The sequence below is a fragment of the Centroberyx gerrardi genome, chromosome 5, assembly GCF_048128805.1.
Source record: "Centroberyx gerrardi isolate f3 chromosome 5, fCenGer3.hap1.cur.20231027, whole genome shotgun sequence".
NCBI lineage: Eukaryota > Metazoa > Chordata > Actinopteri > Beryciformes > Berycidae > Centroberyx > Centroberyx gerrardi.
The window spans coordinates 18,575,332-18,600,727 of record NC_136001.1 but is presented as its reverse complement, the minus strand read 5'-3'; the positions used below and the strand labels follow the sequence as shown (position 1 = coordinate 18,600,727).

At 42.1% G+C, this 25,396-nt stretch overlaps 3 protein-coding genes across 4 annotated transcripts; all 3 read right to left on the bottom strand.

Annotated features, from left to right (window-relative positions):
- Positions 1 to 3,038: 3,038 nt before the first annotated feature.
- On the bottom strand, positions 3,039 to 7,052 carry sirt4 (sirtuin 4). Of its 2 annotated transcripts, none has more exons than XM_071912662.1 (4): positions 7,029 to 7,052; positions 4,033 to 4,517; positions 3,359 to 3,653; positions 3,039 to 3,191 (listed from the first exon to the last, which is right to left on the bottom strand). In XM_071912662.1, exons 2-4 carry the CDS (start codon positions 4,515 to 4,517, stop codon positions 3,039 to 3,041), a joined length of 933 nt encoding a protein of 310 aa, XP_071768763.1. In that variant the 5' UTR covers positions 7,029 to 7,052. The 2 variants fall into 2 exon arrangements, with proteins under 2 accessions (XP_071768763.1, XP_071768762.1); XM_071912661.1 differs by lacking the exon at positions 7,029 to 7,052 and adding an exon at positions 5,043 to 5,164.
- Positions 6,657 to 13,936, bottom strand: sxph (saxiphilin). The gene is made up of 17 exons (XM_071912660.2): positions 13,580 to 13,936; positions 12,989 to 13,152; positions 11,624 to 11,723; positions 11,331 to 11,507; positions 10,352 to 10,514; positions 10,061 to 10,125; positions 9,688 to 9,845; positions 9,397 to 9,583; positions 9,134 to 9,282; positions 8,955 to 9,045; positions 8,749 to 8,796; positions 8,486 to 8,668; positions 7,673 to 7,820; positions 7,482 to 7,564; positions 7,194 to 7,378; positions 6,906 to 7,092; positions 6,657 to 6,788 (listed from the first exon to the last, which is right to left on the bottom strand). The coding sequence occupies exons 1-17, from the start codon at positions 13,632 to 13,634 to the stop codon at positions 6,745 to 6,747; spliced, it is 2,187 nt and encodes a 728-aa protein (XP_071768761.1). The 5' UTR covers positions 13,635 to 13,936; the 3' UTR covers positions 6,657 to 6,744.
- A 126-nt stretch (positions 13,937 to 14,062) lies between these two features.
- Positions 14,063 to 24,734, bottom strand: sfi1 (SFI1 centrin binding protein). The gene is made up of 31 exons (XM_071912684.2): positions 24,434 to 24,734; positions 24,282 to 24,353; positions 23,701 to 23,811; positions 23,182 to 23,276; positions 22,938 to 23,055; positions 22,721 to 22,823; positions 22,417 to 22,573; positions 22,113 to 22,274; positions 21,903 to 21,973; positions 21,428 to 21,520; positions 21,229 to 21,326; positions 20,986 to 21,052; positions 20,516 to 20,646; positions 20,308 to 20,389; positions 20,048 to 20,226; positions 19,867 to 19,942; positions 19,363 to 19,458; positions 19,181 to 19,257; positions 18,873 to 18,975; positions 18,676 to 18,772; positions 17,744 to 17,904; positions 17,578 to 17,652; positions 17,244 to 17,318; positions 16,948 to 17,124; positions 16,638 to 16,855; positions 16,462 to 16,545; positions 15,933 to 16,245; positions 15,733 to 15,829; positions 15,465 to 15,615; positions 15,239 to 15,338; positions 14,063 to 14,520 (listed from the first exon to the last, which is right to left on the bottom strand). Exons 1-31 carry the CDS (start codon positions 24,598 to 24,600, stop codon positions 14,347 to 14,349), a joined length of 3,780 nt encoding a protein of 1,259 aa, XP_071768785.2. The 5' UTR covers positions 24,601 to 24,734; the 3' UTR covers positions 14,063 to 14,346.
- Between the last annotated feature and the right edge of the window lie 662 nt (positions 24,735 to 25,396).

The window sequence follows — 25,396 nt, the reverse complement described above, 5'->3', positions numbered from 1 at the left end:
TTTTGTTCCAACCTACATAATGTGATGGTAGTAGCTGATGAAATTGATTCCACAGTTGAAAGCAGAAATCTGCCATAGGATTGAGTGTTCTTCCTTCAGATTATTCTACAATTAGCAAGGACAAAACTAAGCATTCAGTAGCTATCCTCAATGTGCATACAGTGATTTCCATTCATATTCAGGTGTTTGTTTGCTTAGAATCATGCCGTTCAAGTAGCATATGATGTGAGGGAAAACATGACTTTGCCCTTGTTACGTTTTTTTTTTTTAAAGATTTATTTTCGGCATTTTATGCTTTATTGACAGAGATAGTGTGAGAGAGACAGGAAGGTATGAGAGAGAGAGAGAGGAGGACATACAGCAAATGGCCACGGGCCGGATTGGAACCTGGGTCGCTGCGGGAAAGACTGAGCCTTAAATGCCCTTGTTAAGATTTAAACACATCACCCACTGAGCAGTTCCTCCAGGATTTCACAGCGTTCTTTTGTGAGTATTGCAACCCAAATATTTTTTGTAGCTTCTTTTCTCAATAATTGTGATGCACTTAGAGTTTTATGGGTTTTTTTCTGTAGTGAAATTGCAGGAATTGGTAAAAACCTCAAGTCAAACAAGAGAAAGTACTAAAATGGCACTAAAGAACTGCCAAAATTAGATTTTTATAACTACATCTCATTAAGAGTCATATAAAGCCAGCATGAGCATACTGCATATCACAGGAAATACATAATTTTATTTGCTGCACAGAAAAAAACTAAGGTTCAAAGTTAAAACATAAACTGTCCTTGGAATCCAGTCTGAATAAATATACATTCAAATCAATATCAGCACATTAAGCACTAAACAAAAATTGATGTGAATACGTTTCATGAACAAATAAAACTTTTGTTTCATTTAAAAGTACCCATTTATGTCTGAGGTAGGAGACAGAGGTATGATGTATGGTTTGATGGGACCACTTTATGCAAAAAAAGTATGATTGGCTAAAATGACCAATGCCCTGTTGATTTCGCCATTTCATACTGAAAAATTGTGACGATTTTGCAAATATTGCAAGGATTGGTTGAATTCGCATTAATTATTGCAATTGCAAAATGATAAATTCCTGGAGGGACTGACTGAGAAGATGGCTTCCTTGGCTAGTAAATGCTTAAGTGGCCTTACAAGAGCTGCAGTTTTTAAATGATTTAAACAAACTAAAACTACGTATAAAGTAATGTTTTTGTCATGAGACTTTAAATATGAACATGATGCCTTAACTTTAAATAAAGCAAGATCTTCATATCCACTGCTTTACAGTTTGCTTGAAGAACACGTTGACTCAAGCCATGGTAACTTGTACAGTTGGAGAGCTTAAGAAAACGGAAAAAGTCAATTATAATAAACTATGTTAGTATTAAAAATGAATACCTTTGAATCTCACTATCAATCTTAACCCTTACCCTGAATCAGTGTTTCCCACAGAATTCGAATGTACTTGTGGTGGTAGGTGGGTTGGCAACGGGGGGGGGGGGGGGGGGGGGGGGGGGGGGGGGGGGGGGGGGTTGAGTGCCTTTTTATTCTTGTATTCTCTTATATTGTCAATATATAGGCTAATATCAATAAAGGATCCCATTACCTGGATGGCTGAAAAATTATCTCATGTACTCCATTTTAAATAGTTCCATTTGTCAAACAAATAGCTAACCTGTATATATCTAAAGTACTTTGTGTCAAAGATAACATAACTTAAAAATATAAACAGTGCTACACTGTTCTGTTTGTTGCTTGCTTTTGTCTACGAGGTGAAGAATAGAAATGAGACTCCTTTTACAGAGAAATCTGCTTTTCTGCCCCTCTGCCCTGCTGCATCTCTCTGTGCTGTCAGTCTCTCCTGTATCTTTACATCGTTACATTACAGCCTTTGACATTATTATCTGCTGTTTTACTGCTCAGCAGCTCCTCTGGTCCAGACTGTCCTGCTCCTCCTCAGGACGAGTCCTTTTCCTTCTTTGAAAATATTTTTCAATATTAATCTGGATTGAGGGAGCAAACATTCAGAATCAGAGTTAAAAAGTTAATATTAACGTTATCAGTGCACTCAGTGGATACTGACTAGCAGCTAGGCTATACAGCGTGCTAATCTCGGAAACTCAGCTGTATTCCGAGTAACGTTGTTAGAACTGTTAGTTCTTCTTTTCGGGAATTCAGTCGGCCGTCTTCTTGGCATGGAAAAAAAATCTCCCTCACGCGTGTGCAGTGGGAGGCGAACAGACGGGTCCGGTGAGAGAGCGAGAGAGAGAGAGAGAGACAGAGACCGAGCAACAGAGAGAGAGAGGGGGAGCAACAGAGAGAGCAAGCGAGAGAGAGAGCGAGAGACAGAGAAAGAGAGAGAGCAAGAGAGAGAGATCGCGTGGAGCAATTAGGGGCTGAGCGAATCAATGCGCTACACGCAGTTTTACGATTATATAGTTTCATATAAAGTTTTCTGTGTGTGGGAAACCCTTGAGGGGTAGAGCGAGGGGAGATTGTCCACTAGTTAATCGCGGATGGCGTCGTTCTCTCGGACGGATAAAAAAATAAAAATAAAAAATGCTAAAATGGGTCGCCAAATATACTTTGGCGGCCGTTAATACACCTGGGCGGCCCGCCCAAGTAAAGTCTATGTGTGGGAAAACACTGCCTGAATTATTGTAAACATGTTGAGGGAGACTAAACCAAGGAAATCACAACTCACACCCTATGAAAACCAGCGATGGGACATGTCCGCTTTGCCCTATTTTGATCACAGCAGCGAGTGCACGTTTCTCCAGACAGAAAACTAGGCTACAGCCGCCCCATACGGACCCTGGTACAAATGAACAAAGTGAGTACCAGGGTCTGTACAGGCGAGGCCGGGTAGTGCTCATTCACGTTATACAACAAAGTGCCAAACAGCTGAGACAATCCTCCTGAAGTTGATTATATTGTTACCTGGTTAAATCTGAGGTAGTTGTGATGGCCTGTTGAGCAACTGAACTGCTGGGAACATATAAAGTCCAAACTCCACGGCCATAACGGAGTCAGAGAGGCTGAATGACTGACAGCACGTCTCCACAGCGGCCGCTCACTTTCAGCTCCGCCAGGTGGTCTGCCCTCGTGGGCCCAATGTTCAAGATGGCAACCGGGAGTTTCCTATCACTTGCAGCCAGTAAGAACCTGTATCCTGAATAGACCTTGGGAACAATGGAGAGGAACATAATCAATTAAATGCAAAATGAAATTCACGTGTCAGGTCAATTCAAGTTATTGGCAAAGTCCAGAGAAATGAATTCAATTTGTAGAGGTCACTAACAGTAGTTAACATTAGTAGTTATATTTGTTACGTCTTAATAAAGCCTACCTGCAACGAGGACCCGGTGACTAGCAGTGCGTCCGACTCTGCCAGTCTGTCGTGCACAAACTCTACTGTCGTTCTGTTTACAGTGTCTCCAAAAAAAGTGACCTCAGGCTTCAGTGTCCCTCCACAGTCCTGACAGGAAGGAACTCTGAAATGCAGGACCTGCTCGTCCTCCAGGAAGACGTCGCCGTCCGGTGCCACAGCGCCGGCCTGGACTCCCCACTCCGGGTTCAGGGCCGCAAATCTCCTCTGGAGCTCCTCCCTTGGCGAGACGGCGCCGCAGCCCAGACACTTCACCCTAAGGACATGCATATAAACACTGATGTTTTGTCAAGATTTTCAGTCACTAGGCATGTGTACAACTCCAGATTCTTGTAGTTCATTAAACTGTAGTTGCTATGACTAAATAATTGATTATTTGGTGATTTTTGACTTCATTATTCTGCTATGTTTTACTGACAGTGGATACAACCAAAAGCACAGTGTTCATTATTTTTGTTTCAATACATTTCGATTACATTTCATTTCTCTCCAGCAGAACACACTTTAACTGTTAAGCTACAAACTTGAAAATAGAAAGCCTGGACAAAATTTGAAATGATTTGTCAGTGATGAAGATCTAAATCAAATTTGCAATTGCAGCCCTAATAGATGTGTAACAGACCATGTTTCCTCACCTGTGTGTGCAGCCGTGGAGTTCAGTCAGTCTTTTTTGCCCTGCCTTGGAGTGAAGCGCATCCACATTCTGAGTGACCAGCCAGTGCAACTTGCCCCTCTCCTCCCACTGCTGCAAGGCCTTGTGTGCAGAGTTCGGCTCATGGGAGGAGAACTGCGGCCACCCCACAAAGTTCCTCGCCCAGTAGCGCTGACGGGACTTGGCGCTGCGGACAAATTCCGCATGCTGCATGGGGCGTCTGTCGGTGCGGGCGTACAGCCCGACGCCCTCTGAGCGGTAATCCGGGATCCCCGACTCTGTGGAGAGACCTGCGCCGCTGATGACAAAGAGTCGAGTGGCACGGGACACAAAGGCTTGCAGCTGCTCCAGGGAATGGGCATCAATGGTGCTGCTGGCAGGGACGAAGTTCAACACGCCCGCAGTGACTGAGGACGCCCTTCTTCCAGGTGCTGGGTTTACTGCGAGGGGCCTCCAGGGCAGCCGCATCTGTCAAAACATACAGATCTGGTGGTTAGTTTCAAATCACACTTTTCTTTTTTGCTATACTTTTATTTATTGTCACATTTCATTTATGCCTGTACATTATTTTATGTCAGGCTGATTGATACCATAATAAACTCTTTTTCTTTTTTTCCCTTTTTTTTTTCAAGTAATAAGATAAACAAATCATAAGCTTCAAATGTAAATCAAACATCAATAACTAAATTTAGAGATGGAAAAAAGAGGGGGGTGAAAAAATGAAAACTGTCACTGTCAAACTGAATATTGACCATGTAAGCACACCAGCTACACAACATGACAAACATGCTTAACATAACCTTTACACTTAGCATCCTGATGAAAGTTAATGCTAATCAGCTTGAGTAACGTTATATGAAAATAATAGACTCATTGATATTCACACGAAACAATATTTAATAAACCTCCAAATTCAAACAGGCAACTAGCCAACTAACGTTACAGTTACCGGCTGTAGCAAAACAATGTTACTTAGCTAGTTAGCTAACATACCTTGTTGTGAATGACCGCAGTACAGCATTAACGATACTGCAGTAACCAAGTACTCTCCTTGTTGTATAGCCTACTGTCAGTAGCTACAAAATCATCAACATGACAAGTCACGGAAAACTGATATAGAAGAAGTTGTGGAGAACCTTTACACTGTTGAAGGTCTGCTGGAGCGACGCTGACAACAGGAAATACCCAGTTTTGTGTAACACCAAATAGAGTCGAGGTCGGGATTTGTAGTCCAAGGTTTTGGCTCAAGGTTGAATTAAGAACACAAAATATATATTTTTATTATATAATATATATTTTCATAATTATTAATTTTTTTTCAAAATTAAGCTCTGTTTAGTTTTTGTTTTTGTTTTTTTTCGGAGGAAATGAAAGATGTCCAGTTCCAATTTTGCTTACACCATCACTGTATTCACTCACTGGGAAACTCGTGTCATTATAGCTTTTAAATATTATTGCATTTCTCGTCTACACATGCATAGCAATAAATAATACATTCTTCTTTGGAACATTTGGTAAATTAATCAAAGATCCTTTTGCTGAAAGAATAATTTCTAAATGGAATTACCTAAAAAACAAAATATTTGTTAAAATTACAAGGGTCCTTGTAATTGTGGATGGAACTCACATTTCCATTGGTGTCAATTAAGTAAATAACAGACCAGATCCCTCTAACCAGCCAATATATATCCTTGCAATGACTTCCTTCCGAAAAGGTGTAATTTAGACTTGGGCCCAAATAAAGGTATCTCAAAAAAAGAACATTTCACAAACTGTTTCTAGTTCTTTAGGGGTTGCTGTACATAATTTGTGTACAATGAAGTAGGCTATACCTGTATTCATGTGCAGTAATGTATTTTTCCTCCATGATCAATAAAGTGCTTGAATATCTTTCTAACAACCTAAACTTCAGCCTCACACATTTCTTCAGAAGAGTAGATTCTTTGAAAAATGTGTCAAACATTTGTAATTACTTTAAGACGATGAAAAATAGTGACTTACCACTGCTTTGGTTCCCAGTTTCACTCTCATTTTGAGATTTATTGACAAATAGAAGAATATAATCACTGCGTAAAAGAATTTGACAGCTTAGGAAAAACTCAGATAACTTTACATATGACCATACTTTGACATTGTAAACACCTTGATTTACTTACATATTTTATAGTTTATTGATCTGTTATCGTGGCACAGCAGTTGCCACAATCCTAGGTGTCATCTCCAGTTCTGTGTGTGTGATCAGTGACGTTTTGAATTTTGGTTTCAGGACTAAGACCATTGCCAGCAAATGAATTTTGTATCTTTGAAAGACACAAAGCAAATAGATAGTTTTTTTGAGTTATAATGGGATTTCAGAGTTAATGAAAGCATTTCCATATCCTTCAAGAATTTACAGTATGTGTACATAATTGCCCATATTTAGCCTACTAGAGAACACAGTGTTGTGGGAAGCTTTTAAGCGGAAGTAATAACTGAAGAGAGTTTTTTTTGTTGAACGTACAGCCACTGGAGTTGTGCTGAAGCAGCCAGGCAACTGTAATCTGACTGTAATCTCAGGTGTGAACAAGATGACACCAGGGAGAAATCATTTGCAGCAGTAGTCAAGTTGGGAGTAAACGAATGGATGGATGAAGGTTTCAGCCACTGAATGGGACAGGAAAGGTCAGAGTTTAGAAGCGTTTCTTCTTTCTGTCCATTAGAATATGCTGCACACGTCCTGATTGCAAAACTCCAAGATATCTGTCAAAGGGAAAATTGGTAAACATTAATTTATCATCATGTGAGAGGGATGGTGCACAGTCCAGGAATTAAAGTTTGATTATTCATTATTTAATATGCACAGCAATCAAGCCGTACCAGAATGTGTGCAGTTGAAGACGGTTTCTGCATGTCTGTAAAACTCCTCCCCGAGGATCGTGCGGGTGTCCATGTGGCTTGTGTGCACAAGACACCGTGTTGCGTCTTTGAACAGCAGGTCACTTTCTCCGTATTGCTTGGACTGAAAGAGCTTGAACTCTGAGTCTGGGTTGGCTGACAGAGTTTCCTATGAAGTAAAAAAAAAAAACATTAAAAATGACTGTTTTCAGCGATAGAAGATTTAAATTATCCCTGAAATTATGATTAATGATTTAAATTAACCCTGACCTGTGTCTTCATGAGGAAGTCGTACACTCGGGCTGTGAGCACCGGCCGGGTCATGACGGTATTAGGTGGGATGGCGCCCAGATTACAGCTCTCCCACTCCGGCAGCGGGGCTCGTCGTCCATCCTCACACAACAGCTCAAAGTCCGAAGGCGTCCACCCGTCCGCCCAGCCGGTGGGACTCAAACCTGGAGCGTGACATGACACAGCAAGTGTGGCGGGTGCTGAACCACAACAGAATAAAGGTATACACATACGCATAAAAAAAACACTGTATTTTGAATATCTCACTGAGAATGTTGGCCTCCACATTGTGCTGCTCCAGGAAGGCCACGTCTCCGTAGCTTTTGCCACTGGCATCTCCAACCAGGCACCTATAAATGATCAGCAGGGTAAAGGGTTATATGTTCCACAACGGCAATCACTTACCTAAACAGACAAATGAGCAGAGAACTTTCATTCGGGCGAGTCACGGAACACACCTCAGAGCCCCCATGTTGCCATAGTAACGCTCATTGTGGTTGTCAGCGCAGCGTTTGGTGGCAGCCTCCCCTGTGCCTCCCATACACACTTTACACAGATTCCCCTGGGAGCCGGGAAGACAGCCCTTCCAGAAAACATCGTTGTACACTAACAAAGAGATGACAGAGTGTTATATCACACACGTTTACATTTGAGGCATTTAGCGGACGCTCCTGTCCAGAGTGACTTACACTGAGTGCAGCAGTGGAGTAAACATAGGAGCTAATATGACAAGCAACCAACAGTAGGAAGTGTAAGGAACACAGACAACAGATGTAACATACAGTAAATATTTATGAATGAAGTGCTAGCTTAACTATAAAGTTCAATAATGAAGTTTTTCATACAAGGCTACACATGATTTTGACTTACACTACCAGTCAAAAGTTTGGACACACCTGATTGACTGTACTATGTTTTTCATTCTCTTAAAGCCATTTTGATCTAAAGGCTTATGCTTAAATGCTTGAAATTTGTTTTCTTAGACAAATATAAATAGTGAAGTTGATGCCTATGTATGAATTTCTTTCCAAAGCCTTTGCCTTTCCATCAAGGCAAAGGGCGGCTACTTTAAAGAATCTAAAATATAAGATAGTTTTGATTTAACACTTTTTTGGTCACTGCATAATTCCATCTGTGTTATTTCACAGTTTTGATGTCTTTACTATTATTCTAAAATGTGGAAAATAGTAAAAATAAAGAAAAATGTGGTGTGTCCAAACTCTTGACTGGTTGTGGTGCATATGAGTCTTCCAGGGAAAGTGAAACAGTACCTTGGTTTGGATCACAGGGGGAGCTGCTGTTGTGCAGCAGGCTTAAACTGAGTCTGTAGGGCAGCAGCCAGCCGGCGGGGCTGTACATGTGGCCGTGGCAAGACCGACGGCCTCCCAGGTTCCCAATGAATATATTTCTGCTGGAGCGCTTCACAACTGCCACACCCACCACCGAGGGCAACACTGAGGAGAGATATCGCAGAGCTCAGTGTAAAACTTGGACCTTTAGGCATTTGGGTTTTTCTTTTTTCTGTTCGTCTTACCATCCGTCTCTAAGTGGGTTGTTCCTTCGGCAGGTTCACATTTCGTTCCTGGGAGAGAGTCCGAGAAAACACAGTGCTCAGTAATTGTTATTTTACTAATAAAGATCACCATCATCGAGAAAATATCACAACAAAAGCTCCAGCTCGATTTTGGAGCGGCCCATGCATGTGAAGGTGTTTTGAGGAGGATTTGAACAGAGCCTTACCGTAATATTCTGTCACTACTGGGACAAGACCGCATTTCCCCGCGATGAACGAATGAGTGGCATCCAGTGAGACAGCATCCACCTCATCTCTCTGTGGGACATTGTGAGGTGTGTGTGGTATCAGTGATGTTTGGGGGGGGCGACATCCTGTGATTTATCCTGTGATTTATACAACTTACCTTAATCTTCTCCACACACTCGCTCATTGAGACCGCTCTAACACACACCAGCGGGTCTGACTTGATACTGAGGGCCCATTGCTCACATTTCTTCTGCTCTGCAAGGCTAATACAGCACCAGCGCACAACACTGTCCTCCAACGAGCTACCTGCACACACACACACACGACACACACAAGTTCAATGAGGTTGTACGATCACAGCCATTCTATTTCTGTATATGAAAACATACTAACAACCACACACCAATGGGAGCTAAGCACCTTCGTGTCCGAGACCTTTGAGCAGCGCCACATAATCCAGCCCCAGCACCTGACTGACATCCTTGTCGTCTGGCAGAATAGCAAGTTTCTCTGTCACGTCTTTGAAGAGCAGGTCATTTTCCCCGAAAGAAGACGAGTTAAAGAGTTGGAAGCGCTGCCTGTCTCTTCCTCGTTGGCCAAACAGCATCTAACACGTAAAGTAAAGGCATTGAGCAATCATGGGAGCATGGACAGAACGTATGGCATTGGATTTGTGGGAAAAGTTTAGATAATGATTAAGAAAATATACACCTGCACTGTCACCAGAAATTTGCGAGCAATCTTGCGATAGTTGAGTCTGGTGACCATGCCGCCTCCTGGCCCCCGGCCCAGACTACAGTTTCTATAGTGGCTGAGGGGAGCATGTGTGCCATCTGTGCACAGTAATCTGAACTCCTCTCTCTCGCTCTCTGGGAGAACAAAGAAGCAATATGAGACGGGGGAGAAAACGGTAGAAGGCCGGAATTGTTCGAAAATGCAGTTTATCAGTCAGCTTGACAAGTCTTTAGAGTCAGCAGGAGGTTGTGTAGTAGACTGATTCGATTTTTTTTGTTTTAATTGAATTGGATTCATAGTGAGATGCTCTACAACAAGATCCATTAGACATCAAAAAGATGGTGTCTACCTTCAATACTTTCAAGGGCTAAGTGGTCCACAAATGCAACATCCCCTGCCCCGGACCGCAGACATCTACAGCAGAGGGAAAAAAGGTAATAGTAGTGAAATAGAAGTAGAAGTGTGCAAGTTCAACCCAAATCGGACTCAGGTGCAGGATAAAGTCAAAACTCTCAGCAATATCCTTCCATTTTGCAAATAGTAGAAGGTCATGTTCTGACTGTTATTTTACATGTTTAAAACAAACACCCTGAGTCAAGAGTAGGTTTATCCTGTGCTGAGTCTCTCCAGTGAACCTGACCTGAGCGCCCCTTGGCTGTTGTAGAACGGCTCACTGTGGGACGTTTCACAGTGGAAGTTCCGTTGGCGAATATAGGACTTGTGGCCTTGGCACAGGGCGCACAGCGAGGGCGCCATGGCAGCAGCTCCAGGAACACAGCTGGCACTGAAATAGGTGCTGACGTCTGTCCGAGAGGAGAAAAACAAGTGAGAGCACTGAAAACGGGACCAGAAAAATACACACACCTTCATGGGTTTACCTCAGCAGAATAAAGTCCTGCTACAGCTACATTTACTTGTAGAACTGTGGAATAGAAATTTCAAAATATCAAATATCCGAATATTATTCTGACTGCATAATAAAAAACTTCCACATTGTTTTCACTGGACGCTGCTGCTTCATGTCTCCCAATAGCAGAGGTGTGACCAAGTCAACTTTGCTCAAATCCCAAGTCAGGTTCAAGTCTTGAGGAACAAGTCTCAAGTCAAGTCTCAAGTCTAAATGTAGAACACCAAGTCAAGTCAGAACAAGAGTCCATTACCAATTAAATATCTTAAAGAAAACAAAATATCTAGGACTTTTCAATGCAAAATCATTTTAACGGATAAAAACTTAGTAAGAGCATCATGAGTTTGATTTCTATAATCAGTTTCAACTTCAGTAAATTCAATCATTCCATACAAATTCAGAAAACAGAATTTAAATTCAGTCATCTGGTGGATCAAACTTTCAATCTAAGTAATTTACACAAACACAAGACACTTTTATCAAGACTTTAGAAACCTTTTCAAGTCATCAAAGTACAAGTCAAAGTCAAATCCCAAGTCACCAGAACCCAAGTCAAGTCTCTTCATGCATTAAGTCAAGTCTCAAGCAATTCAAGTTGTGACTTGAGTCTGACTCGAGTCCAAGTCATGTGACTCGAGTCTCCACCTCTGCCCAACAGTATTCTTTCTCTTGGTCGTGTCAAACTCATTCATGCTGAGAACGTCCTCGTTACCCTGACTGAGGGGCTGCTCCTTCGTCCAGGTCAGGTAGTTGCGGGACAGCAGGAAGCCGAGCGGCAGACTCCAGCCGGCGGTCCATCGGACCCCGCTGTGGCAGCTCCTGCGGCCCTGCAGGGATCGTATGTCCAACGTGCGGTTTCTCACCACAGCCACAGACAGGATACAGCCTCCTGGGGTGCTCAGGTGACACAGAGACGGACATACAGACAGGTGTACTATCACAGACACAGCAATGCTTACAGCAAGTGAAATGGTGACGTGTCTCAAGAACCTGAACTAAACCTACCATCGCTGTATATCTCCTTGGCGATGGCGACGAGGCCAAACTGCTTCACAGCAGAATAAACTTCTCCTGCATCTAACGTAACTACATCGGCACGGTTAGCCTGAAAGACAGAATCAGCAGTGTGAGTCATCACTTTACAAGTGTTAGCTCAAAGCATATCTATCTTCTTCTAGTTCTATCAGGGTCATTCTCATGTTCATACACCTTTCAAGGACATTCTTTATAGAAAAACAGCCCAGACAGCAGCTCTTGGCATTTAGTACATGAAATTGTTGATGGACCCAAAGGGGAATTGCATTATTTGTGGGGACGTGTTTCCTGTTGCCTTGTTCAAATCTCTCTCTCTCTCTCTCTCTCTCTCTCTCTCTCTCACACACACACACACACACACACACACACACACACCCTTCACAAAGTATTCAACCCCTATGCTTTTTCTGCATTTTATGGTGTTGCAGCCTGAATTCAAAGTGGATTGAGGATGGATTTGTCAACCATCTACACAAAATACCGCATAATGACAAACATGGTTCTAGAATTTTTAGCTTTTTTTTGTCCATTTCCTAAAGAACAAGTCTATTGTGCTCTAGTGAATTCCTAACACTTTATATCCTTAACTGCTATAACTGCTTTATATCCTTCCCCAGATCCGTGCCTTCTCGCATTTCTGTCTCTGAATTCCTTGGACTTCATGGTAGTTTCTGCACTGTCACCCGTGGGACATTGTATAGACTCAGCCTGTGTGTTTTGTTCTGAATCGTGTTCACAGCTGGACACCAATCAAGACGTAGGTACATCTCAAGGACATTCGAAGGATTTTGGATCCACCTTAACTCATTTGGGAATGTCACTGCAAAAAGGTTGAATATTTGATTCAAAACATTTCAGTTTTTAAATAATTTGTAAATAAAACTCGACTTTGATATCATGGGTTATTCTGTGTAGATTCATCCAAAAAAATCCTATTTTAATCCATGTCGAATTCAGGCTGTAACACAACAAAATGCAAAAAAGTGAATGTGGAAACATAAAGCGAAGATGCTTTCAAAAATAGCCAAATGAAATGAAGTTTCTAAATATCAAAAAATGTACTATGAAGAGCAGTACTGACACACTAACGCAGAAAACAAACATCTAAGACAAAATGTTATTAAATATTAAAAATCTAGAATGCCTAAGACTTCTGCACAGTACTGTACATAAAAATAAACTTAAAACAACCATTATTTGCTAAAGTGACTTCACTACAGTGACTGGAAATGTGTCATTTCCCTTGCTTTGTGTCCTATGCAGATCACCCTTTGCTCGATTGGAATTTGGCCTAAAAGAGTGATGATTTTGCATTTCAGGTGAATGGCGGCTCACCCTGATCTTACTGACGCAGTCGGCGGTGCTGTAGGCGCGAACACACGAGAGTCTGGCAAAAGCCGCCACAGCAGCTGGAGGCAGCGCTGCCACCAGAGCTTTGGCGAGCTCTGCACACTTCCTCTGTTCAGGATCCGACACTGTGCACCACCGCATCTTCTTAGCTGTCATGCAAGGAATGTTTTCAGACTCAATGATGATCTAACATTACAGACATTGGTAAGACACTGAAAGTCAGTCAGAAGATTAACATACATTTGAGTAGAGACTGTTGGCCAGATGCTATCACCATGCATATACTGCATATACATATTTTATTTTTATTAAAATGCACTTTCAAGTCATCTTTCAATGCATTCATTATCTGACAAATATAAAATATAGCCAACTTTGCAGATGCCACGAGGTATTACTCATTTTACAACATTTATGTTTAAATCAGTTTTTAATAGGTCAACAAAAGCCAACACTGACAACAGAATAAAACTCTAAGCAGTGAGCAACACTCTGAGCCTTAACGTCCAACAACACAGTAAGACTGAATATGATCGACTGAACAAGTGAATAAACCAGGACAGTAACAACACTTACCTCTGATACAGAAGAGTAAGATGAGAAAGAGCAAAACTGCATGAAGTGCTCGCATCGTGCCCCGTTGTTAACTAAACACAAATGTATCGTGTGCAGTTTGTAGTCTGCAATCCTTGATGTTGCTGCAGCAATTTCCAAAAGGATTAGAGACAAGAGAGGCAGTGGTACCACCGGGAAATAAAAAAGTATTGTGCAAGAGCAGCTCTTCTGAAATAGTAAAGTGACTTTTTGCACACATATGGAAAATATTTAACACCATCTGTCACATGGTTCTACCCGAATCCAAACACTTTTTGTGGGTTTAAAGTGTAGAAGTGAGCGCTGCTTTTTGGAGCTTGACTTTAGTGTTTTTTGGATATGCCGAGAGTCAATTTTAAGATCAATTACATAGTGAAGGAAAATGTGACACCTAGTCATAACCTGGATGTTCTAATATGCAATTTTTTCTCACAAGCTGACTATGGAATTGGGGAACAATACATATTCATAAAGCATGTTTTAACACTTACAAATACTTAGTGTATACATAGACAATTAAAAAGGTGCAAAAGTTATAAAACACTTAATGATAACCATATAATCCAAAGATAAGAAGCAAGCTTATAGCAAAATATGTATCAGCTGGTGAACCATTTTCCCCAATTCTCGAGTCTTCATTTTATTTAATCAGAAATGATCTAGACAGATGAATAATTGTCCAAAAAAACAATAAACTGGTGTAATCACTTTTGGAGTTCATGAAGACATGCAACAGTGAAAAGTTCCAGTCATGCTGTGAGCACAGAGTGACCAGTTTCCTTCTCTTCTGCTGGCCTGCGGAGAAAAGCGACTCCTGAGGTGAGGAGGAGAGTCTGTAACTGCTGGACCCTCGCTGCATGAAGAAGCATTGCCGGCTTCTGTTTCTCCAGCTCAGTGGATAGTCTGTTGATGTCCTCCTCCAACTGTCAACATCAAAAACATCAACTGTGACCCAACACCAGTGGCATCTAAAAATAATAAGTGTCAGCGATTTCATATATTTTCCTTTTACGTAACCTCAGATTGCTTCCTCAATTTTTCACAGCCAAAGATTTATGATTCAAATGAGACCTCAGAAGAATGCATGCAAAATTTAAGCCATCAGTAACATATTAACCCATGTATGTCCAGAATGGCAATTCAAGTAACTTGGGCAGCCAAGTTTACTTATGCCACCTCATCACCTGTTTATTTATGCCTAGACTTATATCATACCACTAAAATTCACTTTGATATGTATATTCTCTTGCTAAGCTAAGCACATCTGGTCAAAGTGTGTGGATACAGCATGTTTTTTTCTACTCATTTCATATTTTCTGTTGTTAGTTACAGAGGGTTATGCATGGAAACATCAGGCTCGAATATAACTAACTAACTAAATAACTAACTAACTGACTTGGAAATGCCTTCAGTGAACGATAGGTGGGGTCGCTGGTTAAAGACAATTCTTTTCATAATAAGTATTGACTCATTTCAAACAAGGAAAGCAAATTGTATGTCAGGGTAATTTTACATGTTAGTAAATATACTAAATGATGTCCAAATGCTCCCTTGTATGATTGTACTAATTGTTTACTAGCTTAAAAATGGTATCTGCTTAACATAAACCAATGCTGAAATTAACTTGAGACAAATTCTTACCTCCTTCAACTCTTGACAAACACTGTTCTTTTCCATTTGGTCTTCCTTTCCACTGGTCTGCAGCCAAGTTTTCAGTACCTCTTTCAGTCTCTGCCATGCCCTGAACGGCATATACACACACACACACACACACACACACACACAATATAAACAAAGGTGTATCATCAGCATGGAAAAAAATACGACAACAATGGAGAAACTCTTGTCAAGGTTGGGGAATTCTTACCGGAGCTGCTTTCTGTCCTGCTGGAAGCGCTTCATGTCCAGCTGAATGCTGAGCAGTTCTCTAGTCAGGTCTAAAGTTGGATCAACCTCAACATGCTGCTCTTCCACATCAGGAGCCTCGACTTCTTCACTGGATGCTCTCAGGCGTAGCCCTTGAAGAAGCATCACAGTGGTTGACTTGACTGTATTGGATATTTTGCATAAACCAAGCTTGACATTGATGTGTTTTTTTATACTAGATGGAAAATAGAAAAGTATAGCTACCACACCTGAATAAGTTGATGAGTGGTGTTTAAAGGTGGAGGCAAACTGATGGGGGGGCACAAGCGCAGCGTCGCCAGGACTTGAGTTGCTGGTCTGCCCCAACTTGGGGGAAAAACAAAGCAACAACAAAAAAACATGATAGTATAGTCCAAGTAAAGTCACATTATGTAGCATTGCACGCACAGTAAAAGACAGAGGCAATTACCTTAGTTGGAGCATTGGTGGTAATGAAAGCAGAGGGAGGTAAAAGCACATCTTGGTTTTGCAATCCATGGGCGGAGTCGACAGAGGGCATGTGAGGTTCAGAGTGCGCTGCAGCAGAAACAGCAGCCCTCTGGGTCACAGCTAAAGGCCTGGAGGAGAGGGGGACTGGAGGAGGCTGGAGGCAGGGTCTCACCCCGGTAAAGCCAGTGTGTAAAGGAGAAGTTGGCTCCGAGGGATGTGGGACTGTATGCAGGTGCGACTGTTGGTGACCTCCGAGTTGGTTCTTGGCATCAGCGCTGATGGCCACTGACTGCCTTTGGGTGCAAGCATAAAGAGAAAACGCTATATTACCTAGCTCTAATTCTTTTTTGTGTAATACTATGTTTCAATCTCAATTGATTCCTAACATTTATTATGTAGTGTATGTTGATTATCTAGGATCTGGTATATACAAGATTCATTACATAAAAAAAAAAAAAAGTCTACAATAAGGGTGTTTTTGTTACATTATTCATATATATACACTGTACCCATTATGTTGCAACACTTTGACTGGAGAGTCAAGCAGTTCCTTGCAGCGACGCGGCTGAAGTCGAGCAGTACGGGCAAGAACCCTGCGCAAAATTACAAACACCGTAAGACTGGGCCCATGTGTTGAAGACAGATTTACACCCTGACAACGGCTCAGACTGCAGCACACACTCACAGCTTGCTGAACGCTCCGTCTTCAGCTCGCTGCTCCGCTGGGCCAGACCAGGAAACTCCATGCGACGTGCTCTTTGAGCCAGGTGACGGCAAACAGAAGGTCACACTCTTTCTAGGAGGTAAATCTCTGACCTCCTGCACCCTGCCGGCTTTGCACAGCGCCCGCTGCTTCCATCGCATGGCGCAGCGCTGAACCACTCTCTGCAGGCGTCGTGAGCTCTGCAGAACGTAGGCAGAATTGACAAAATGACACTGACACGTGACTGAAATGACATGAAATTGAGTACACACACACACACATACAAACGCACTTGCTCTTGGCTGTGTTGTGCTAGGTTAGAGGTGAGGCTGCTCATGTGAGTAGCATGTGTGAGGATGTGTGCCACTCCCTCCCTCAGCAGCTGGTCTCTGTAGAAGTGTGCAGCTCCGGCCAGACGCTCTTGCTTCCGGTGCTGCTCTGAGACCCACAGCCTCCATGCGTACACCACCTGCAGGTCCAGCAAACAACATCGAGCCGCGTTAAACCTTTGTGAGCGAGAGTCCCGCTCTTTTGTCTGTTCAATTTTGTAGTGAGGCTCTCAGTAAAGTATGTGAGCACAGGTGTTACTTTGGCCTGCAGAGTGAGGGACCAGTGCCAAAGGGCGAGCTCCGTCTGCTCAGCCTCTCTCCTTCTGTGCTGCAGCTGTTAGAAGGAAGTAAAACACTGAGTCACTGCCAAGGAGTTTACCCTCACCAAAGCAAACCACATATATTTGACCGTACGGCCTTGATATCTACTCATGATGCTTCATTTCTACATGGAAAGTTGAGAGATTAACTGTCCAGACTTAGCAAACAACAAACATACAAAGGGAAAAAGACTTCCCTCCTTTTCCTCTCATGGGGCTGGCGGTCAATATCAAGTTTAAGTGTTAAGAATGTGAAAAGGAGCATTAGCCAACCTCAGTTTTCCACCGTTCAAAGTATCTCTGGCATGTCTTCAGTCTCAGCAACAAGATTCCTTGTCGTTTCATTACCTATGGAATAATTACAATTAAAAAAAAAAGTATAGTATGAAGCCAATAGTATGGCTTTTATAACTCTGTTATGGGATAATGGAGTATTAACCTCAAATTTCTGATACTGGCAGTGATGCCTGTTCCACGCTTTCAACGTGCGAGAGAGAACTTTGGAACGATGGTGCTGTCTGGCTTTTTCGGTGCCTGTCCTCTCCTTCAGAGCCTCTCTTGTATGCTTACCCCACTGCCTGAAAGTCTCCTGTAACGACACTAATCACAAAGAACATCAAGAGTTAGAAATGCACAATGAGAGATCTAGTTCACACATAGTAAATCTTCAAAAAAGGTAGCAAATGTGGGATTCTGACATTATTTTATAGTTGTCAAATCAGTGGTGAGCGCATGTGACAAATGCTAGGAAAAAAGTCAGTAGAGTCCATGATCTGCTTTGAGTTGAGACAATTTGGGGAGTCTTGGGTTGACTACTACACAAAATCGTAAAGACAGACTCGGCAGATGAAAGAGCATTTTTTGAAAAGGAAATCAAGAATTGCTATAATGGATGTTCACAAAACTCCAAGTTTCAAAGTTAATTTGTCAGTAAGACTGCCACTAATAAACTGTGAGAAAACCAAGAGTGGCCCTGTGTCAAGTGTGGGGTGTCTATCCATCACAGTCATTGATGCATTATTGATCATTGGAATTCAGCCAAACAGCTGTCAACAGTGAAGGTGAGAGCAAATCAAATCACGTATTTAGTAAATTCTCCCTGTCAAACTGTAGGGCTGCGAATGTAGGAAAGGCATTAATAACAAAAGACCTCAGCATAAATATCTCAGTTAAAAATAGTAAAATGCTAAAAATTCATTTAATAGAGTGGGAAGTGACACTCTCATTAAGAAAATGAAATCTGCTGATAGAAAGTGGCTAAAATGGACTTGACACTATATTACAGGTGGTCATTATAACATCTCATTTGATAACATCTCATTTGACAGCAATACATTTAATCCAATCATGCAGCATCTCTAACTTGGTTACCTTGAGTTATGCGACTCTGAGCCCTGGTCAATATTTCCCCCTGCTGGTGGCGTTTTGACATGGCACGTGCTGCAGCTTCTCTCCAAGCAAGAAGCACCTTGGAAAATTTAGAACAAAATAAGCGATACTCACAAACTCTAGCGAAGGAATAGCCATGTTAGTACTGCAGATGAAAGTTATAGTTATAGCTCTGTAACCTTAATTTGGAGACAATGCTGGAAGTGACTCTGTGCTCTTCGCTCCAGGAGCCTGGTCTCTGCAAGAAGCGCAGTGTTCTGCCTCCACACAGCCAGAAGCCTCCTGAGGAAAGAGATGAGGAGATGAGGTTGACAAATTGGAAAATCTCCAAATCCAATTGGAGAGAATGAGAACAGAAAGGCAGACATTGACACAGTAGTGAGTTAATCATTTACTCTTCACAGACCACACTGCAGTGGTTCCTAACCTGAGATTCAAACTCTGACTTCATGTTCTGGAGGAGAATATCAGTGTTTGTGTTTACTACCTGAGATTACACTGCTGTTTCAGTCTGTACAGTTCCTCTGCATGAGCATAGGTCTGGGCCATCTGTCGGTGGTGTTTCTGAAGATACAAGAAGGTGCAGTGTTTCAGGTTTTGCGTAATATTTATTGCTTCAAACCGCTGAAAACATGTGATTATATTGCCTATTTACAAGTGCTAATGTACCTTCCAGGCCTCAAGGGCATGTTTGAGAAGTTTAACTTCATGGTAGTGCTGCATCTGCTCCAGCCTGTTGTTCTTCACCCTTTGGCTCTGAACAAACTGATCAACATCACTGGAGTCATTCACACAAACTTCACACACACATAACTGAACTAGAACCTAAAATACTCTGATTTGTGTGACTGTGGCAATATCGTTTAATTATCTGTATCTCTCCTTTCCTGCTTTTCTTAAAATATAACTAAATTGGAATCACATCGTTTCGACGTCGATGAGATCATCATCACAGATCTAAATAGGTCACACCAGAAGCCATTTCAATCTCATATTCGATCTTAAGATGAAAGAACTGAACCCTATCAGATGGTATGTGAACAGATTCCTCTGAGTCAACACTTAATTCTCCAAGCACAAAGTTGGCTTATCTTTACTAAGGGTGCCAATATTCCCAGATGGCACTGTAAAAGGTGTCATGGAGACTGGACAGGACAAAGAATACAACAGCACCTTTTTCCAGCGATCCATAGCCCATCTCATGCAGCGCAGGTCTCCCTGATGACTAGCCTGCTCCTCTCGGTTTCTCCTAGTGTTCAAACAAACAAATACATACAAATAAACAAATCTGGCCCTTCTAGTGCTCTTGCACCCATACCAATCAATCACTTCAAGAGCATTAAGTTTTGTTCACCTGTCCCGTATCTCAGTGATATTGTCCTTCCATTGTGTTACTGTCTTGTGAAGAAGCCTGTGCAGGTACAGACTGTCTGACGCCCTTCGTTTCTCCTCCTCAGCGATCTGCTGCTGTGTCTGTTGCCTCCAGTGAGCCCAGGCTCTCTGCACACGGCACCGCTCCTCGTGAAGAATCGCCTAGGAACAGCAGAACCATGTAATGTCTCGTGTGTCCTTAATCGACAACATAGTTTGTGTATCCAATTATGGCCTGCATACCATCCGCCCAGAGAGCATCTGCTCCTTCCGCTTTTCTGACTCTTCCCACCAGGTGTAGAACACCCAAGTGTACTGACGCTGCCTGTAAGATAGTGAACAAATCATGCAGAGAAGGCAGACAGGGCAACCTCCTTGGTTTGGAAATGTGACAGCATGAGTACAACTCTAATGGAGCAGGCCAACATGTGGGAAAAAGATGGTAACTCACTGATTATAGACTTCTGCCTTCTCTCTCCTCTTCTTAAGCAGTCTTCTCTGCAGGGTAAATTCAACCCAGGAGCTGAAACACTGCGGTAACATGTGTTCAGCAAACCAGGCCTCTGCACGATGCTCCAATCCCTACTCAAAAGTAAGTAGAATTAGAAGAACTACGACCAAACAGATATATCACAGATATTAGGAGCCAATGTTTGCCTAGATTTTTGCATCAGCCATGGTAGATTATAGTAAACCTACAAAGAAAATTATCAACTGTGATATTATGTTGGAAATGTAGAGAGAAATAAGTCAACTGTTCAAATGTAAAGAAATAAGTCCCCAGAGCATTAAAAGCTAAATCAAGGGAATGCCAAACTGTCACAAAGTCTATATGAGCAGATAAATCTCTAATTTTGTTCTGTAAATACTGGTTGTACTGGATCCAAAAACCCTGTGTCCATCACAGCCGAGTATAAATACCTGGATGTATCTATGTTCAGCAAGTCTCTCCCTCCAGTGGTGAAAACAGCTGCTTAACAGTGAAGTGCTATCGAGTGAAAAACGACACTGATCAAAACCTAATTACAAATTATGTACACAGGAATGACTGGCTTTTAATGAAACACATTTGCAACATGCTTGAGATACTGTATATACCAGTGAATATACCCTCCAGGGCATAGGTAATGTCAGAGATTGAGGAAAGTAAAATAAAAAAAACACCTGTAGTTTGTCAGTGCCATTTCTATTTGTGGATGAAAAGTCTTGTCTTCAGCCTCCTCTAGACGGTCCTGCCAGAGTCTCCAATATTTGTTTATCATCTATGCAAAACACACAAAAACAAAATGCCTTTAGTGGAACCTTTAACCTCATTATTGTCCTGGAACTGTATTTTTAGGATAATAGTATGCTTAATAATTACAGTTTGACGACAATGTTGGACAGCCACGTTCTTGTTCAGTCGATGTGCTTTGCTCCGGCTGACATTAAGAGAAAGCCCCCGCAATCCAGCATGCTGTAACAAGAATACACTTGAATGAATACATGAAATGATAATACTCTGTACCAGTGGTCCTCAAGCTTTTGGGCTTGTGACCCCTTAAAACAAAGCGATGCCTACTTGCAACCCCCCTCGCAATGTGCATAGAGTGCAAAAAATGATTTTCTCTTTTCAGGTCGTTTCATTTGATTAATTATCAGAGGAGGTCTAGAGGCTAGAAACTAGTATTTCACAAGAAAAAAAAAAAAAATAGACAAAAATCTAAAAATACAGACATAATACATTTGTATAACAGAAATATGTTTTTTTTCTATACCATAAATTATCTTGTGATCCCCTGAGAACCATTGCTCTATATTACTGTCTTGTAGCTGTTCATTCAATTGTTGCTTCTTACCAGTAAATGATGATAGTGGTGTTGACTTGCCATCTGGTCTCTTTCAGCTTCCTCTCTGCACAGCTTCACATCTACCGATGAGCTCAAGAATCAAACAATACTGTGTCACTAATAATGGGGACTTTGCATCCTGCAGTTCACTGTGTATGATGCTGTGGTTGGTGTGAGAAGGGAAGTTATGTTTGCTTGTGTGTGTGTGGATTAGGATACAGGTTCTCCAGCGCTCCAGTGCTCTGCGCTGGCTGCTCCGTTGTCCCAAAAGCCCTGCAGCTCGCCATCGGTCTTCCTCGCTCCGTCTGCGATACAGTCCATTCCTCCACTTCCTCCAACACGTCCCAACCAGCCTGAGGCGCCGGGCACGCACAGCCACCGCTAGACCACACAGTCAGAATAGAAATATTAAGGGAAAACTATGAGCAATGAAGATTAAAAAGGCAAACAACCACTTAAATATGCACATATGTATAAGCTCATAATATATGTAATTGAAGCCAGACAGGTAATTAATAATGACCTTGTGGCCGTTTCTTGGTTTGGCGGCAGGACACGTAACTTATCCACCGACTCAACGCTTTTCTCTTCACCCCGAGGATGAAGTGGAGAGAAGCCTTGGATTCGCTCTCTCTCTGAGTGCAGGCAGCTGCGTGCGTCTCCTTCCACTGAAGCCACGCCTATGACAAAAAAAAGGGACCAGCGCACACATCACCACACAAAGTGAGAAGGAAATGCTATGAAGATTAGTGTTCATGGACAAAACACGGCTGGACAAATAATGTTTATAATATAGGATTTACGTGTGTGTTGGATCATATGTTTACCCTGCTCTGTAAAGTCAGCGCCCAGTGCTGCAGCGCCTGGTCCTCTAAAGTGTAAAGGTCATGATGCTGCTGCAGCTTAGTCTGCCACAAGCTCCACACTGAGCTGCATAGGTTAAAAAAAACAAAACAAAACACAATAGTCATGAAACTAATGACCCACTCAGTCTTTTTAGTGTTGGTCTACTTTGTAAAACGTAGTAATCTGACCATGTTTTACCGTAGAGTTGCGAGTCTCTTCTGCTCAACGGCAGATTCAAGCATTCTGCCCTTCATTCGCCTCATCTCTAGGAAAACCTCCCACTTCTCCCAGACTAGACGCATCCGTTGCCCTTCAGCTGGTAAAGGAAACAAAGAGGTTAAAGACACTAATTGCCGCCTGTGATACCCGACAAGACCCGAGGCTTCCGGGTTAGAATGCAAAGCTCACTCTCAAATGCATTTTTACGTCGAAACCTCCATACCAAAGGATTGAGCGATTTGGACTTTCTTCTTCTTCTCCCTCTGCAAAGACACAAATCTTTGCCAGCTATGGAAAGTCCAGTGATACAGGTGATACCTGAAATATAGGAGACATCATTAGCACACACAACAGCCATCTCTGACCGACTTGCTGAGATACAAGGCTATCAAGTAGGGCTGGGCGATACTCATATAGTACATCATGATATGGCTCATGTACGCAAAATCACATTAAATAATTAAATTAATGTTCATCCCATTGAACCGGACGGTAATGTTAGGTATGATGTCAAACAAAACTGAAATTTTCAAATAATATTCCGACCACACCTCATTTTGTCAGAGTTTCTAAGTCAAATTTGCAGAATTGTGTCGCAATATCCCCCCCCCCAAAAAATCACCATATCATCAGGATGATTCCACTGAAGAACTATAAATGTTAATATTGAATTATTGCCCAGTCCTGCTATCAAGGCACTGCATAGTTGTGTCACCAGTACCTCCAGGAGCGCCACACTGACCTGTGATGACACTCTGCCCGCACTGTGAGGCTCCACTCCTTCCTGGATGTCCACCACTCGTCTCTCCAGACTTCAAAGGCTCGCAGCAGGACCACGCTGTCATGGTGCGCCCTGGCAAATTCAATTCTCTCCTAGATTATCCCCCAGGTTGGATATTCAAAACTGTCCAATGTGCTGCATTTCTTGACTTCAAACATAGTAATTACTAGGGATAGGACGATATATCCAAATTCAATATATCGCAATGCAAAAATGTGACCATACATATCGTGGGGCAGAAAGATTAATCGCAATATCTGCTGTAGTAATCACAAATGAGATGGCTTGGTTCATCACAATTTCTCAAGCTCTTATATTTGCACTTTGTAATGACATTTTTAAATTGCTGTTTACATTCTTGCAAGCCAGTGCCATTGATAGAAAGATAGAAAGATTTGTGGCTAAGAAATAAACATAAATCTGCACAGTCATACCTTGTTGTCACTGAACTTTTATTTATTACATCGTACCACCCCATCCCTAAAATTCTAATTTTAGCTTTTCTAATTTGTCCTCCAAACAAAGTACAATAACATTTTTACCTGGCTTTATGAGGATGAACTCGGCCAAAAGTTTTCTGCATCCATATCTTAAGGAACTTCCTTGCCAGGTGCCTGCAGTGGTTGAGTGAGAAAGTTAGATAAGGATGACCTAGGTAGCTAAGTGCAATATAATGAACTGAGTGTCTTGGTACCTTATTCTCAGCTCCTTCAGTCTTCCACCTTTGTTCCAGCTGTATCCAACTCTATAGGGAATCTTTCGGGTGTGAACTTTGCGGATATTTTTTATTTCACCATCGGATCGAACAGTACTTGCCCGTGGTTTCAGTGGATCTGGCTTTCTAGTAGTGTTAGTTTGCATTTTATTAACTCAAGCAAATCTGATAATCTAAACTACAGACAGTTTGGCTCAATTGAAACTTAGCAGGGTGACAAACTCACTTTTGGAATAAAAGAAACGAAGGCCAAGAGTGCCTTTTGACACAGTGCCACTTTCCTGTCCTACATATGACAAAAATACTATCAACGATCAATACGAACGAAATTGTTTGGGTAACCAAGTGCCGCGCGTTGTTTTTCACATCAAGTGCACGCGGAAGTGATGCTGGGAGCGGTTCCAGAGATCCTCTTTTCACCTGCAGGTTTCTGAACACAGATCTGCGCTGCGCAGCGCACACAGAACTAAAGCTGAGATCGTGGATGAACCTCTCTGAAGTTTTGGCGTCGTTTCATAATGTTATGAAGCTAGCACAAAGGTTAAGATTGTATACGAAGACAATGTATACGGGACGTTTCATTTTAGGCTCTGAAAGGTTGTTTACTCTCACTGTGCGTTCAGCATCCAACTAATGTGGAACGCACTCACGGTCCTTCTGGAATCATGGCTGCGCGCGATGTCAGTCCTGGACAGCCCGCAAGGACGGGGCACCGCATTCAGACAGGGAGGCGTCTATGAAGAGGACTGTATGATACAAATCGAGCAAACGCAAAGACAATGGGTAGGTGCCCCAGATAATGCCTGTTGAGTGCATCCAAGAAAAGTATAAGTTATTCAGCTCCACGGCAGCATGGATATATGGGACACTTTATATAGTTGCAGATAGAAGTCTTACTAGCTATATATGAACTCCATATTAGTTTTTAAGTCTAAAATTTGT